The sequence below is a fragment of the Passer montanus genome, unplaced genomic scaffold, assembly GCF_014805655.1.
Source record: "Passer montanus isolate IOZ18808 unplaced genomic scaffold, ASM1480565v1 scaffold141, whole genome shotgun sequence".
Lineage (NCBI taxonomy): Eukaryota > Metazoa > Chordata > Aves > Passeriformes > Passeridae > Passer > Passer montanus.
The window spans coordinates 277,328-293,980 of record NW_024361053.1 but is presented as its reverse complement, the minus strand read 5'-3'; the positions used below and the strand labels follow the sequence as shown (position 1 = coordinate 293,980).

The window sequence follows — 16,653 nt, the reverse complement described above, 5'->3', positions numbered from 1 at the left end:
TGTAATGGACAAAACTATTCCACTTTCAGCAATATCCCTCTTTGTGACATGAAGTCTAAAAGGCAGATACACAGACTAGGAAACAGAGCAATTTAAAAACCTTTAACAGATGAAACAATTTCTTGCAAATCTAAGTAACCACGATTTATCAGGGAATAAACTGAACTAACTAATTTTTTCATTGAAATTTTATCAGCCTCAGTTTTGGAGCTCTGATCCCAACAGAGGGAGGCATAGCAGTGTAAAATTACAGATCAGAGTATTATTTTAACTGGCTTTGGATCAGTGTTTTGAATGAGCTTAGATTTTGAGCATTTGCTTGCTAGAATAATTGCCTGCCAGTTTTTGGAAAATGTTACAGATCAACTTTTTTTAATGTTAAAACAAAGAGTAAAAATGTTTAACCCATTGCCAAAATAATGAATCCTTAGTGCAAGAATAGTATGTCAACAAAATATCTAAGATGTTTATTGATACTGTTTGGACTTCTACACATGTCTATGAATTTCCACAGAATGAACAACAAGGAAACTAAAATTAAATCACTTCAAATAGGTCAATAAGAGGCTCTGAGCTGTATCAAAGTTTTAAGATGGGATTCACATTTTAGTGCCAAGATTGTCATAGATTAAAAGCTTTTCATCTGTTCATAACTATGCAAGCAGCTTTGTGCCACATTAAAATCTGTGCTGTGATATTTCCAAATGTTGAGTACTCACTGATCTGAGTTAGAAATGCATGTAGGGTGTTTCAGCAAGAGTCAGATGATAGACATGAGCAAGGAACTGGTGCTGGTCAGGCATCTGACAAGAGACCACCAGCCAGCACCAAGGCACTGTGGAGCATTTTCATTCAGGAAGAGAAAATAAATTAAAAAATTCTATTATCAGTGTCCCAAAAGACTACTTGCTTCCTACAGCACATCTTCATCTCTAAGTCAAAACAAAATAGAACAGGATCAAACAGATTAGTTCCAGTTGGAAGGATCTTACAATGATCATCTAGTCCAACTGTTGCTACAAAGAGCAAGTTCCACAGCTTCTGTCTGGGACTAGTGCTATATTAAACATTTAATCACGGCTTCAACTGAGAGAAATATTTTTAGACAATACAAGTTTAAGATGAATTTAATGTGGGAAGAATGTGTGGCATAATGAGAAATGTAACAGCACAGTGAGCAGCACAGTGATGGCATCAATTAATTGCTGCAAAATACCCAGGGGTATTGACTGAAATGAGTGATGAGCAGATTCATTCTCATGTGTAATGTGGGCTCCAGGGGTCATTTCTGGAGTGACCCAGGACAGTTTCTCTTCAGCACAAACATGCAAATGTGGGGTGGGACAAGGCAGAAAATAGCATTCAGGTAAGACATTGCAACAATTGTTCGTGAACATGCAGCAGAGGAGAAGCAGTCCAGACAATCTGTGGAAATAAATCTTACAAATAACAAGCAGCAATATTATGCTTTTTTACTACTGAGCCTGATCTTGTCACACAAATCCAGCCCAATACATTCAGCCTTGTCTCTGAATCCAAGAGAGGATGGCTGAGCCCTGTCTGGTCTCTGCCTTTCCTGTATGTGTGGGATACAGGGAGCTCCCAGCCCTCCTAGCAGTGCCACAAGGAGAAACTGCTTGGGATCTGCTTATTTGTTCTTTAGGAGATTAATTTCCTTTGAGGGAGGAAGTTTTTGATTGTACACGGCTGAATGAGAGATAAATTAACTCAAAAACCATCTTGTCCACTTTTTGGCTGCATCTTTCGAAAGAAATACTTCATGCTCCAGTGAAACACTGCTCTGCAGTAGAAGGAGGAGCAGGGCAGGAGATCACCTTGGCAAAGTGAAGTGGGTGTCTCAACCATCCCTCTTTTGATCTTCAAAGGTGGAAACGCTCAGTTTGGAGCTCACTCAGCTATGCTATGGCTACCCGCCCCACAGTACATAAGGAGCTAACCCTGTTCTTCATTTCAGGTTTTTAAGTGCCTGGAGCAGAGAGGAGCACACACAAGTAACCATCCTATCCTGACATTTCAGGAGAAATGGTTGAACCTGTGGGTAACCATTATGTTATAGCCAGACCTGTGTACTCGGAGAATGCATTCAATGAAGAGCATGAGAAATTGCACAGATACCATAAAACCTTTTGGGATCACCTGAAACTCTATTTTAGGTAAGGAGACTTTTTTATTTTTTTTTTTAGTTAGATCTAAGAAACAGTCCTGACTGATTTTGGACAGCATGAACTTCATTGGGACAGTGTCCATCTCCCATTCCAACATAGCAAGTGAAAATTCATTAACTAAATTCAATGTCAGATTTTTCTAATGGATTTTGACTGCTGTTACCCTTAGAAGTCTTCCTACAGCTGTATGTAAGGTAGCTTCTCTTTTTATGGGCCTTTGGCAGCACAGACTCTAGGAAGCCCTTACTGTGTCCTTTCAGTACTTAAAGGGGTCCTGTAAGAAAGACATACTCAGGCTTTTTACCATGGCCTGTTGCAGCAGGACAAGGGATGGTGATTTTAAACTAAAAGAAGGTATATTTGGACTGGGTATCAAGAATAATTTTTTATGATGAGGGTGGTGAGGTACTGGCACAGGTTGCCCAGAGACATGATGGATGCCCTGTCCCTGGAAATATTCAAGGTTAGGTTGGGCAGGGCTCTGAGAAACCTGATCCAGTGGGTGGCATGCCTGCTTACTGGGGTGGAGGTTTGGATTAGATGGCCATAGAGGTTCCTTTCCAACTCCAAGCCATTCTAGGGTTCTATGAGATTTTGGTTTGGAAAGGAGCTCTGAAGGCCACTGCATATACCTTGAAGCACAGATGGCAGTGCAGGTTGATCAGGGCTGTGTCTGGGTGAGATTTTGACTTCTGGCAGCCAGAACCTGAATCCTTCCCCTTTCCTCACCTCTCTGAAACAGGCTGCAATTCAGCCAAGCCATTCACTGACAAAATTTTTTCCCCTTGTGCCTTTGCAGCTGCTCCCCACAAAGGGCCAAAAAAATTGCTTTGGGTTTGTTTCCAGTTGTTTCCTGGCTGCCAGCGTACCGCTTCAGGGAGTGGGTCCTGAGTGACATCATCTCTGGCATCAACACAGGGCTCGTGGCTGTGCTGCAAGGTACCTCTGGGAAATGTGTGTCCTGACACAGCCTGCTAAGCCAGGTGCCAAGGCACTGCTGGCTTCAGCCTGCAACACACACATCACCTTCCCTGGGCCTCTGTCTTTACAGGTCTGGCCTTTGCTTTGCTGGTGAATGTCCCCCCCAGTTATGGACTCTATGCAGCATTCTTCCCTGTCCTGGTCTATTTTATCTTTGGCACATCGAGACATATCTCAGTGGGTGAGTTCAGGCACACCACTTACCCTCCTCAGTGATGAACTACACGCTGCCTCCTCAGATCTTTTAACAAATGCCTTGTGCTGCTCAGGTCCCTTCCCTGTCCTGAGCCTCATGGTGGGAGGAGTCGTCACCAGGCTGGCCCCTGATGACAGCTCTGGAAATGGCAATTCCACAAATACCTCAGCGATAAACGATGAGAGGGTGATGGTGGCTGCATCTGTAACCTTCCTTTCTGGAGTTTTTCAGGTTGGTGAATGTATGTGTGTGTGCACACCTATGTGAACAGATGGAGGGTGGCCTGACCTTCCTCTCTGGTTTCTGCTGTTCTAGTCACCAAAGTAATCCTCTTCCACTTTCCATGTAGCCCACCCTGGCTCACTGATCAGGAGACATTTCTTCCCTCCAGTGGCCAGGCACTCACATGTGCTGTGAAATCCTTGGTTTTGCACAGGCCTGAGCCCTCAGCCCGTACACCTTCAACCTACACCTGCAACAAAAAACAATCTGCTGGATAAGAAAGAAAAAGCTGTGAAAGTAATGTGAATGATGCAGATGCACCAAGAGGAGTAAAAGTTCTGCCTTGCAATAGTAAAATATCTGTATTTGGTTGTTTTTTTTTTTAAAAAACCCATTTATCCTTACTCCCTAATAAGGAATTCCTACAGTTCCTCCCTTCCTGACATACTAATATATTTGTTGCTTCATGAAACACTTGTACTATGTGAAGATATAGGAACTGAAAACCCTAGAAATAAAGATGTATATTTGAGCTATAAAATAAAAGGAATGGGTTTCAACTGCTGTAGCAGTTATTCTTACTAGTATTATGCCCTCTGTTTCTCAATGTCAGCTTTTGTTGCAAGTCTGGTGAAGGTACATTCCTTAATCTCTGGATGGATAAGATTTGGTGAAAATCTTTGCTTTCATTAGTACGGCTGTCTTTCTTTCAAAGATTGCTTAAAAATACAAATGAATCCCACTGACCTATGCTCATTTTGTGTTTCAGTTGCTTCTGGGAATTTTCCAATTTGGATTCATCGTTATTTATCTATCACAATCATTAATTAGTGGTTTCACAACTGCTGCAGCTATCCACGTTTTGGTATCTCAACTGAAATTCATGTTTCAGCTACCTGTCCCTGGATTTAATAAACCATTTGGCATCATCTATGTAAGTGCTAGGTGTTCATTGTTTGCTAATGCTATTGATATACCTGGGATGTATTTCTGACTGTGTATCATGAGGCAGTAATAACAACTCAGCTAAAAAATGCAAAGCAGGAGGAAAAACAAGAGAAAAATGAGAAAATGTTATTAGTATTTAGCCAACATTTAAATTTATTACCAAGCACCAAGTTATACCCCATTGGGACAATTAGGTAATATTTACTATTTTGTGTTGGCATATTTCAATTAAGCATTCAACTCTGCTTTAGGGATTTAATTATTCATTTTTGCTGGACTGATATTATACATATTTAATTTGTATATGACACTGTGAGGGCTGTTAGATGAGAAAGGAGAGACAAGAAGAACAGGAAGGAAGGAGTGGAGAAAGGCACCTGCCCAGCAATGCCATTGCTCTCATTTCCTATCATGGGCTTGCTTGTTGTTCCAACCATCCCTCAGGGGCAAATATGGGGGAGAGGGTCACAAGTTAGTGGAAAAGGTCTTTTGCAAATGCTTCTACCATTTGGCAGATGCACATACATTCAGGGGGGCTTGCAGTCCACATCATACCACAGGGAATAAATCCCAAACAGCACAATCCTTGGAGCCGTTCAGATACAGGTTCTACTGGAAGGGGTAGTGCTACTGTGCCAGGGCAGAACCGTTGCTAAAGCACGTGTTTCTTCCTGATTCTGCAGACTCTGGAGAGCATTTTCAGCCAGATCACAAAAACAAACGTTGCTGACCTTGTCACATCACTGGTTGTCTTGCTTATTGTGTTCGTGGTGAAAGAAATGAACGATCGATACAAGGAAAAGTTACCGGCTCCCATCCCGATCGAGCTCCTTGTGGTGAGTCACTTCCTTTGATTTTGCAATTGCTCCCTGTTATGGCATGGGAAGCAGAGTTTTAACTATTTCTTCTCCTGTTATCCACTAAATGATCAGTGTTATCATTTTACCTATAAAGAAAAATTTACAGCATTCAGGAGCTATTGTGAGATGTTTTACTTCCACATAGCTGTTCTTAACGGAACATATCTGTGGTGTTGTAAACTATGAATTTTTTCCTTGGACAGAATTGGCTCTGACAGCAGTCAGCTGCAGTCTCACAGCTGAGGCCCTTCTGCACCACACCTGCAAGCAGCTACTGAAATCCTGGATATCTATAGCCACAGACAAAATTATTTTGCCCCCCAGCAGCAGAAGGTTTTGTCCATTCTGAACAGCAGAGGGGTGGAGGAAGCTTCACAGGGGCAGCAAGCCCCTAAAATTCTGGAGGATGTATAGACTCAAGCAGCACTTGTTTTCCCCCACAGTCATTGCAGAACCTTGTTAAAACATACCTGGTTTACTAGGTGGGATGATCTCTGTTGTTAGTAAGATATTCTGTTACAAACTGTGTGATTTATGAATGTAAACCCATATTGGTAAGGTCATTCAGGAATGACATCTAAAAAGCAAAGGGATATGAAAACCTGGGGCATAATTTTGCCAGTAGTGATGAGGGTGGACAGTGTGTAAGAGAAGGAAGGCAATGGTGTTTCATAGATTCTTCACACTCTTGCTTTAATGTGCCTAATGGAGGTGTGGTTTATTATCTTTCAGACAATCTTAGCAGCATTGATTTCCTATTTTGTCAACCTTGAAGAAAAATTTGAAGTAGCTGTTGTTGGAAAACTAGAGGAAGGGTAAGTGACTTACAATTCACCGGTGGAGCAAGATGTTCTCTTTGGTTTGGCAGCGTTGAACAAGTTCAGCTATGTTTCTGATTAAAATTATCTGCTTTATCTTCTTCAGTCAGTAAATAAACATTTTTCTCTCAATGATATGACACACTTTCAGTACACAGACTCTAGAGCACATCTTTTACTTATCAAGGAGTACACTGAGACACGAAATAATTGTCCTTCACTTTCTGAGACATCTGGTGAGCAGGAGCTTGATGTTTGTCCTTTTTATTGAACTACTTACTCCTGAACTCCTCCGTTTCCCTCACAGCACATGCACAGTTCAGCAGCCACCACCAGCCCTGGGAAGCCACCAGGACCCTGCACCATTCTCCTGCTTGGTCCCATGACCAGCCATCAGTACCAGTACCATTATCCTCCAGAGGCCTCAACATGTGCCCGTCCAGGACTATAAAGATTATTTCTCCACATATAGAATATATAGCCTTCATCTGGCTATGCCAGAATTTTGGCATAAAGAATCACGTGGCACATGTCAAGTTAAAAAGAGGGAGGAAGACATTTACTAGGACAGCTTTATTTACTTATTTATTTACTAGGAGATCATTATTTATTTATTTATTTACTAGGACAGCAGAGTGAGTCTGGGGTGGTCTCTGTAGCCCCAGGGGTGTTAGTGGGTGAAGCTTGCAGAGCAGCAGCTATTTCTGCTCATGAGTCTCCTTTCTTCAGATTTCAGTTGACTGAAAAAAAAAAAAAGAAGGAGGAAAAAGAAGTCCAGAGAGGAATTCTCCCTAGGATCTGCAAAAGACCCCTAGCCATCTCCTTAATGAGTTGAGGATTTTGTCTTTCAGGTTCCACGCGCCGGTTGCACCTGATGTAGGCATCCTCCAGAAGTGTATTGGTGATGGCATTTCCATCGCAATCGTTGGGTTTGCAGTAGCCTTCTCCGTGGCTAAAGTGTATTCCATCAAGCATGACTACCCAATAGATGGCAACCAGGTAGGCAAATAACACAGAGATAAATATACTGCATTTATCAATGGGAAATAAGTCATTTTAGGAGAGCTTTGCCTTGTGAATGACTGTCACAAACCAGGCTCTTAAGGACAATCTCTGTTATTTTTATTTCAGGAACTAATTGCTTTTGGGCTGGGTAATATACTTGGTGGATCGTTCAAGGGATTTGCCTCCAGCACTGCTCTGTCAAGATCAGGTGTGCAGGAGAGCACAGGAGGCAAAACACAGGTACAGAAGACAACAAGCCATGATGGCATTTAATGAAAGACAGCTCTTTTTTTCCTAGCTAACCATCATGCCTGTGGGCACTTATTCATTGTGGAATTGTTCTCTCTTGCAGATTGCTGGCATTATCTCATCTGTCATTGTTTTGGTTGTGATCTTGGCCGTTGGTTTTCTCCTGGCACCATTACAGAAGGTATTCACTGGTTTCATCTAATGCTTCCTCTTGCTTCCCAAAGACAGGGCTGCTCTCTGAGCACACTGAGAGTGTTCATAGGCTTCAGTGGGAGCCAAAAAGGTTTGAAAAGCTTGGTTCTTCTTCCCATGTTATGCCAGAAAGGACCCCTACATCTGGTCCCTGAAAGGGAACACAAGTACCCAAACACCAAAATCCAACTTTCAGGTGCCAAAAATAAGTGAGATTTACAGCTTCAGTCAGACCCAGCACTGCACCATAGCTGAGGATATTCCAACAGCAGTGTACACTGGGAGCAGCTCCCTGGCCTTTCAGCTGCACTTTGGCCCTATTTGTATGATCTTTTAATTCCTAATGTTTTATATTTTCTTTGCTTACTTAAACAAGGAATATGTGTTTTGGTCTTTTTAACAGTCAGTCCTTGCATCTTTGGCTCTTGGCAATTTGAAAGGAATGCTCATGCAGTTCAAGGAAATAGGCATCCTCTGGAGAAAGGACAAGTGTGACTGCGTAAGTTGTTTCACAAGCATCAGAAGTTAAATGCTCTGAAAAAGTAATCTGTCATACAAATGTTATTTTTTTTTAATTCCAGTTTTACTTCACTAAACAGAAAATACAATATTTCCGTACCTTTTTTACTGGTATATCCCTTGTTAATGTTTTCCATTTTGTCCCATTTATTTGGAGTAGATTCTCACTCTTAACTTCATTTTCATCCATTTCATCAAGATCTGTTAAAATAGTACATTATATAAAGTCAAATAGAGAAGACAGTTACAGAAAATGCCTAAATGACAGAAAATATCCAAATGTATGAACATTCAGGACATTTCTCACAATCACACATTGTGTAATATGGAAGATACACAACAACAAACAAATGAAAACTGAGACTTGAAGGGTTTAGTCCAAATGGTAAAGATTGTGGCTAGAGGGCAGGACTCACTACCTCTCAGAAAATTTAGGCTCATAAATGGTTCCAGGCCTCAGTTTTCCCAGCTGTCAAACTATTTGCCCCATGAAAATGCTTTGAACTCTGTGGCTAAAAGTTATTCAGTATTATCGAGTAATTTATCAGTTGTGTACACTCACAGCACCTATATTTGCACATTTACAACTCTCAGCTTTACCAGATTTCTGATTGACTTCTAATCTTGCCTTTCTGCTGGATTTTCATTAAGCGTTCACTGAACCACCTATACCATTTTAAGCTTTTATTGTCTAGAAATTGTTGTCCCTAGAAACACTCCCTGGTGCTGGTTGGTGACTCTGGCCTTGTTTTACAAGAAAAATAAAACCTTACCGAAAGCAGATAGATATGCTGGACCAGATCTGAGATCTATTTCTGCTCTCACCCTGAGCTCATGCTCCAGGTTCTTGGCATGTTTATAATGTTGACATCCACTGTGTCCCTACAGATTATATGGGTGGTGACTTTCTTAGCTGCCATCTTTCTTGGCCTGGACATTGGGCTAGCAACAGCTGTGGCATTCCAGCTGCTGACCGTGGTGATCCGCTCCCAGATGTGAGTACTTGTTGAATGCAATGGCATCCCAGGGCCTCCTGTTATAAGTTTTCTCCCTCTGTACAGAGAAGGGCAACAGCCCTGTCTGTGCCTTGGTCTGTCCAGCAACCATGCTTGGAAAAATAATTTACAGGCATAAGCCTTTGGATGTGGGGGCTTGCCTCAGTGTGCCCCCCCAGCTGAGATGGTTTCATTTGATCCTTCCCAGCCCCCCTGTTCTGGTGTGGGACACAAATAATTGTGTGTGTGTAAATAATTGTGTGTGTGTGTTTGTTCACAGTCCAAGCTGCACTGTTTTGGCCAATGTTGGGAGAAGTAACATTTACAGAAACAGGAAGGATTACACTGATGTAAGAAATGTCTCATTTCTTTTACCACCTGCTGCACTTGTGCTTTTGTAGCAAACATTGCCACTGACACTTTTGCTTCATTTTACAGATCTATGAGCCAGAGGGAGTGAAGATTTTCAGATGCTCCTCTCCGATATTCTTTGCTAATATTGAATTCTTCAGAGAGAAACTGATCACTGCTGTAAGTGTCCGGGGCTGTTCTTAACATATGAATTGTGTGACACTTTAAGGTGGATACAGTTTCCCAATAATTGCTATATATGCAGCCATTCCACAGTTCAAGGGTGAATTTTCTTTATACTGTTGCCACTACTGTAATATAACAAGTATGCACACAACTCTGAGAAACAGAACAGCCTGACTCATGCTGAACTTACACCACAGAAATGTTTATACCAAATATATACTTGTAGCATAACAATATATATTTCAAGAAGAAAGGAGTGTAAACATAAATAATATAAAGGAAATTTTGTTTTATTTTATTCTATTTGCTCTTGTATTATTTACACACAATAAATTTTAGTTTACTTCTCTTGCCCCAAGAACCTAACCGCAACAGTCAGAAGAATGCCAAATGGAATCATTCTCTCAAAGAGGTCTTAACATCTTTCATAACAACCTGGTGAATGCAGCCAGTGTTTCCATAACCAGCACAGAGATCCAGGACTCCTGAGGCCCCACTGTGTGAATGAGGCCCACCATCCCCAGCCCAAACACAATTTGCACCATAACCTCCCCTTCCTGCTGCTCTTAGTGGGGAGCTGATAAGCAGTGACTCCCCTGAGCACTCATAATGAGCAGTTCATTCTTCACATGAGGGACTGAAACTGGCAGAGGAATAAGGGAATCTGGCACATTTGGTTCTCCATGTGCTTGGCTTTCACCTCAGAAGAGCCTGAAGCTTTTTTTCTGTGAGGGCAGATGTTCACACCACTCTTCTCTACAAATACAGATACTTCTAACACCTTTCTCCTCTACACACTAGATGGATGATGCAGAAGACTTGCAGGAATTCAGTATTTTAGCCTAATTTTTTTATTAGCCTAATTTTCCTGCCAGCTAATTCTGTTAAAACCAGCTCAGAGTTTCAAGAGGCATATGCAGGCAACATGATAAAATCTGGCTTCTTCGGGAAAAAGAATGGGTGAATGACCCACACTGAAGTCAGGAGGCACAAAGCAGATAGAAATCATGAGTTCTCAGATCTTGGCTACCTGGCTGACCACTTCATAATGCAGATGAGCAGGAGATCCCAGCACTGTGCCAGACTGCTGGAATTACTGGACTGTGCTAAGCACTGTCACTGCTATAATGCTGTCCATGCTGGTGTCCTAAAGCAGTACAGTTAGCCCTGCCTCATTTGCAGCCATTCCTGTAGACATCCTTCCAGCCTAGAAAGAGTCCTTGCTTGGAATTTGTGAAAAGTGGTAAACAACATCAATTCAAACTATGGTCATCATGACTGTAACAAAAAACCTTATGAGGTGCTTTGTCCTTCCCCTGGTGTCACAGAGGTGTTTTTTTGTTTAATTATTCAAATTGCTCGTTTTGCAGGTTGGCTTCAACCCACTGAGAGTCCTGAGGAAACGCAATAAAGCTCTGAGGAAGATTAGGAAGATGCTGAAGAAAGGACAGCTGCAAGTGACACCGGTACGTAAGGCAAGCCCCCAGGGTGAGGGGGGTGTTAAGCAACCAAGCTCCCTGTTTTACATGGCAGAGATGGACCTCATATCCTCCCTTCTTAATTGGATACACCATACCCCAAGTTGCTACTTCATAAGCACATTTAAAAACCAAGATTTTAAATGGTTCTCACAGTTAGAGACCTAAAGATTTACCATAGGCAGAGCTTGTGCGTGTCCACTGGAGCTTTGTTTGGCAACAAATGGCAGGATCAGATCCCACAGAAGTGAATATCTTTCTGCATTAATGGTAGGATAAAGCAGGTTTTCTACCAGCTCAAATCCTGCATGTCTTCTGTTGACTTATTCCAAAACTACTGAATTAAAATGTGTCTGGCAACTGGCTTCAGGAAACAATAAAAAACTGTCATTAAGTGATTATGATGATGATTAAATAATTTCCATATTTCTCCAGACAAGGAAGAGACAGAACTTTCCAGGTGGGTCCTGATCTGTCTCATGGGAAGATCAGTTGTGCATTGCCATTACCCTTGCCCTTGTGTGAGAAGTACCACTACCCTGGCTGGGTATTAAAGAAGAGAACTAATGATGATATTTTTCTATGTCAACACAGAAGGGCTTGATTTGCATGGCTAACCCTACATATGAGTCAGAGGAAGAGTTGGACAACAACAAGATAGAGGAGCTGGACCAGCCCACCATCATGACAGACTTGCCCATTCGGATCAACTGGGGCACTGACCTCCCCCCTGGCATCACTGTGCCCCAGGTCAACCTCCACAGCATCATTCTGGATTTCTCATCCGTGTCCTTCCTTGATTTTTCTGCCATGACAGTCCTCCGAAAGGTAATCACAATTCATAAGACAAACAGTGATCACATGAGAGAAAACCTTACAAATGCAGTTACACTTGAGGGATACACATGAGCAAAGGGATGGCGCCCAGAGGGACCTGGGCAGGAGTGGGCCCACCTGAACCTCATGAAGTTCAACAAGGCCAAGTGCAAGGTGCTGCAGGTGCATCAGGACAATCCCCAGTATCGATACAGACTGGGGAATAAATGAATTGAGAACAGTCCTTCAGAGGAGGAGATGGGGATACTGGTGGATGAGAAGTTGGACATGACCTGGCAATGTGCACTCAGAGACCAGAAAGCCAATCATATCCTGGGCTGCATAAAAAGAAGTATGACCAGCAGGTGATTCTTCCCCACTCTCTGAGAGATTCTACTCCACTCTCATGAGACCTCACCTGAGGTAGGTGCCACCTGTGGGGTCCCCAACACAGGAAAGAGGTGGACATCTTGGAACAGGTCCAGATGAGAGCCATGGAAAGGACTAGAGGGCTGGAGCATCTCTCCTGTGAGGAAAGGCTGAGAGAGCTTGAGTTGTTCAGCCTAGAGAAGAGAAGGCTATGAAGGCTATACTATTAAGTGTGGCCTTTCCATACTTAAAGGGAGCCTATAAAAAAGCATGGAGAGGTACTTCTTACAGGGGTATACAGTGACAGGACAAGAGGCAATGGCTTTAAAATGAAAGAGGACAGGTCCAGGTTAGAATAAATCTTTTACTGTGAGGGTGGTGAAACACTGGAGCAGGTTGCCCAGAGAAGCTGTGGATGCTTCATCCCTGAAACGCTTCATCCCTCAATCCAGAAGTTGGATGATGCTCTGAGCAACCTGCTCCAGTGTAAAGTGTCCCTGTCCAGGGCATGGGTTTGGAACAAGATGATCTTTAAGTCCCTTCCAACCAAAACCATTCTATGATTCTATTCTGTGTTTGTAGTCTGCTTCTTAAAGGCATTGCTACACGGGCTGGAAGGCCAGTGGCAAACCTTGAGTTTATGTGAATTTGAATGTGCATTTTCTATAGAAAATATTTAGGAAATAGTTTAAATAATCAATATAAATTGTCTTGGAATTAAAGTGTTGGCTGTGGTACCCTTTCTTCACCTGGTATGGTTTTGGGAAGCTTTGCAGAAATGCAGATATGAAATATGGCTTTAAACACCCAGCTGGAGTTGGAGCATTGGAGTTCCATTTCCGCTCCTGCTTTTGCTTGCCCGGGTGACCTTGAACAAAAGCAAAAGGCACAACATTTTCAACAGTAGCAGCTCCAGTTAACTGTCTGGAGATACAGAGGGTGTGTATTTCCATAGGAAATAAAGACCCACCATGACAGTGGGAATTATAGTTCTGCTCAAGCTCCCAGTTACAAAAATCTCCCCCAGAGGCTTGTGAAGTAATTTTTTTTTAGTTTCATGATGTATTATGTAGATACAACAAAGCCATACAACTTATGAAAGATCACCTTCTTCTCTGTGAGCTAAACCTTTTCAATACTGCCTCTTTTCAAAAGGCTGAGCCACCCCTGTCTGCAGCCATGTGAAGAGATTGTCCTGCCTCTATGTGCAACAGAATTTGAGTCTAGATCCACTTACCGTCATAGATCTTAAATATCATAGAGTGGCTGGTATATTTGCTGTGGCTAATCACAGCAAATGGTAATCAGCAAGCCCAGCAGAAACTAAATGGTGCCTCCTTCTGGTTTAACAGACTTTGAAAGAATTTGTCCGGCTCGACATTGACGTTTACATCACTGGGGCATACGGTGAGTACTTGCCTTTGCACTGGCTTCCCCACAGATGCCTTGTCCCACTGCCTCCCCTGCTGACCACCGAGTATGGCTGTGGAGGATCACCCAGTTTTACCTTCCAGTCTTGGATAGCAAACAGGTCCCACTAAGTGGAGGTGTTGTCTCTCCCAGGCTGTCCCCAAAATCCTGGGACTTTGTGTGATGGCTCCTTTTACCTCTGACCCCTGCTGTGTTGTACAGCTCTGGGCTGCAGGACCCACCATCATGCACCCTGGGCTAGGCATTAAGTAAGAAAAGGGGCTCCAATTCCTTCCTGCCTGGCATAGAGCAGGGAACTACTGATGGGCACTTGTGTTCCATCCTCTTGATGTCTGTAAAGCCATCTGCTCTATTAAATAAAACAGTGTATTATACCAGCAACTCCCACGTTCACTCAGTGGGCATGCTCAGGATACACAATTTCTTCCTTTTTAAGGCCTGCAGGTCACTTGTGCTTTGATTTTGTTACCTCACAGAGGGCCTCCTGGACAAACTGGAGAGAAGTGCATTTTTTGATGAAGAGATTAAGCCATCCATGTTTTTCCTCACCATTCATGATGCGGTTTTACACATTTTGCTGAAGAAGGACATAGCCAACTCTCCCAAATTAAAGCTTGCTGAGGTAACACTACAGTCTTCATCTTTAATTATCTAAGTGCCTTTTTAGTATTGCCAGGCTCCCAGCAGCACCCTGCACAGCTACAGCTGTGTGTGCTACACTGTCTGTATTTTGAAAAAGATAGTCATTAAAACTCAGCTGGTCTCCAAGCAAATTGAAAAACAAGAGTGGCTGCTGGTTCAGGTGTGTGAAAAACCATTTGTGAAAGGAGTGAATAATTCCCACTGGTAGCTGGTCTGGCTGTGGACTTCCAGTCACCTCTTTGGGAAGAACACAGTGCCCATCCACCAGCAGTCCTCTGTGGTCACCCACCCAGCAGAGACTGCTCAATTTGCTGCAGTGGCTCTTGAAAGGCAGACTTTATGCTGCTTGCATATAGGCTTTCCAGCCCTGTCTTCAAAATGAGTGCTAAAGTGGTGTGAATAAATTAGTACTGCCAGATTTGGTGATGGCCTTTCTGGAAGTGTTCTTAAATCATGAGCAAGAAACGATCCCCTATACAATAAATGTGTTTAAATGTACCAGACCCAGAATGCTGCTCAACTGTCTAATCCCACTTAACTGAACTGGTCCAGATCTTCTGCACTTACCCAGAGATGCAGTGGAGGTCATAAAAGCCTGACAAGTGAGAGCTTCCTTTCTTCTATGTCAACATCCCAGGCATGTTCCAGAGATTTAAAAATCAAGACTTCTTTAGTGTGAAAAATTATAAACATTTTAAAAAAAATCAATCAATTTCCTAACCCACAACTTCTTGTGCTCGTTGCAGGAGAAGGGCAGAAGCAGTGGGTGTGTCATCATCCCCAGGAATGGACTGCGCAGCCGGGAGTGCACAGTAAGGCTCTGGCTGTGGCCCTCCAGCTGGAGAAAATGCAGCCCTAAAAAGCTGCTCATGGGAACAGCTAGGTCAGATAACAAAAGCTGAGCTCCTGTTCACAGCTGAGCTCTTGTGTCAGCCCAGGGCAGGAAGGCACCAGACAGTTTACTGATGGGATTTGGCTTAGGAGTAAGGCAAAGGCTGCCTCACCTGGTCTCCTCACCTGTCCACCACAGCTCCTCCATGATAAAGTCACTGGTAGAATGGCCCTGTGGCAGAGAAGTCAACATTAGTCCAGTTTATCTAAATGTCTCAGGCAGAAGGGGGGTCTGGAGACAGAGATAAGGAAGGGACACATGCAGCCTTTCAGCACAGACAGAGAAGGGCTATCCAGCACAGGGCAAGCCTGTAAGGAGAGAAATGTCAGATCCCAGTCTTCCCACACAAATGCTTTAGGGGATCAAATATTTACACATCATTTACCAGATTACACCTACCCTGGCTATTCTGTACAGAATGTGGAATTTATTTATTTTTTTATTCCCTACAGATTCCAATAGAAACAAAATTTTAGACTTAATTTCCTAAGTATAACATCCTCCAGCAACACAATGTCACAGAAGAATGTGGATGAAGCTGTGATGAGCATGAAGACAGAAGGATACTTTCAAATACCTTAAGAAGAATTTACTACATGTAGTTATGTTCCAGGTTTTGAAATGGGCTTGTTAGTCTTTATGTGTCTCTGTATATATAAATGTATTTATGTATATATAGAGAGGTTAAAATCACACAGATTTTCTTATTTCATACCACAGTTTGTAGACAATCTGTACAGTTACTTGAGAATCTATAAATATTTGAAATCTTATATTGGATACCACAGAATAATAGTTAAGACTGATATTTTATCTTCAGCATGTATATAACTTGAATAAAGTTTCTTGATGGTTTGTAAGATATTTAGTAGACTGAGTTAAACTTGCTCTCAGCTTACTACCCAAGCATAAGCACAGTGTACATAGTGACTAATGTATCTAATTATGAAGATTATTCAGGAAAGACACAGGATTTTCAGATCAAAACATGATGAATTGGTTTGTATTGGGCTTGTGTGAAGTGCACATTTATAGTGAACCATTGTATATACATATGGAGTGAATCACCTTGGTTTCAGTGAGTCTATGGCTGCATTTGTCCATGCATCATCAGGGCAGCTCAGAGTCAGTGAGAGCAGCCTGTGACAGGCACTGGCCCCAGAGCCTGCCTGGAGGAGCTGTGGGTGTGGAGCTGCCAGGGGAGCAGGCTGAATTGCCTGGATCCATGGACAGATGAGCATAGATCAGCTCAAAGGATCTACTCTGATACTCTGCACAACTGCTGTCAATTAACCCCTGCTGGAAGCCTAAGGCTTG

General features: G+C 42.6%; 1 protein-coding gene across 1 annotated transcript; it reads left to right on the top strand.

Moving 5' to 3' along the window:
* The first annotated feature begins 2,043 nt into the window (after positions 1-2,043).
* Positions 2,044-15,346, top strand: SLC26A3 (solute carrier family 26 member 3). Its single transcript, XM_039700525.1, has 19 exons — positions 2,044-2,174; positions 2,986-3,125; positions 3,238-3,348; positions 3,437-3,594; positions 4,355-4,519; positions 5,217-5,369; positions 6,126-6,208; positions 7,063-7,210; positions 7,343-7,456; positions 7,569-7,646; positions 8,061-8,156; positions 9,065-9,171; positions 9,452-9,521; positions 9,610-9,702; positions 11,079-11,174; positions 11,781-12,014; positions 13,724-13,778; positions 14,279-14,424; positions 15,191-15,346. Exons 1-19 carry the CDS (start codon positions 2,044-2,046, stop codon positions 15,344-15,346), a joined length of 2,334 nt encoding a protein of 777 aa, XP_039556459.1.
* Positions 15,347-16,653: the final 1,307 nt, after the last annotated feature.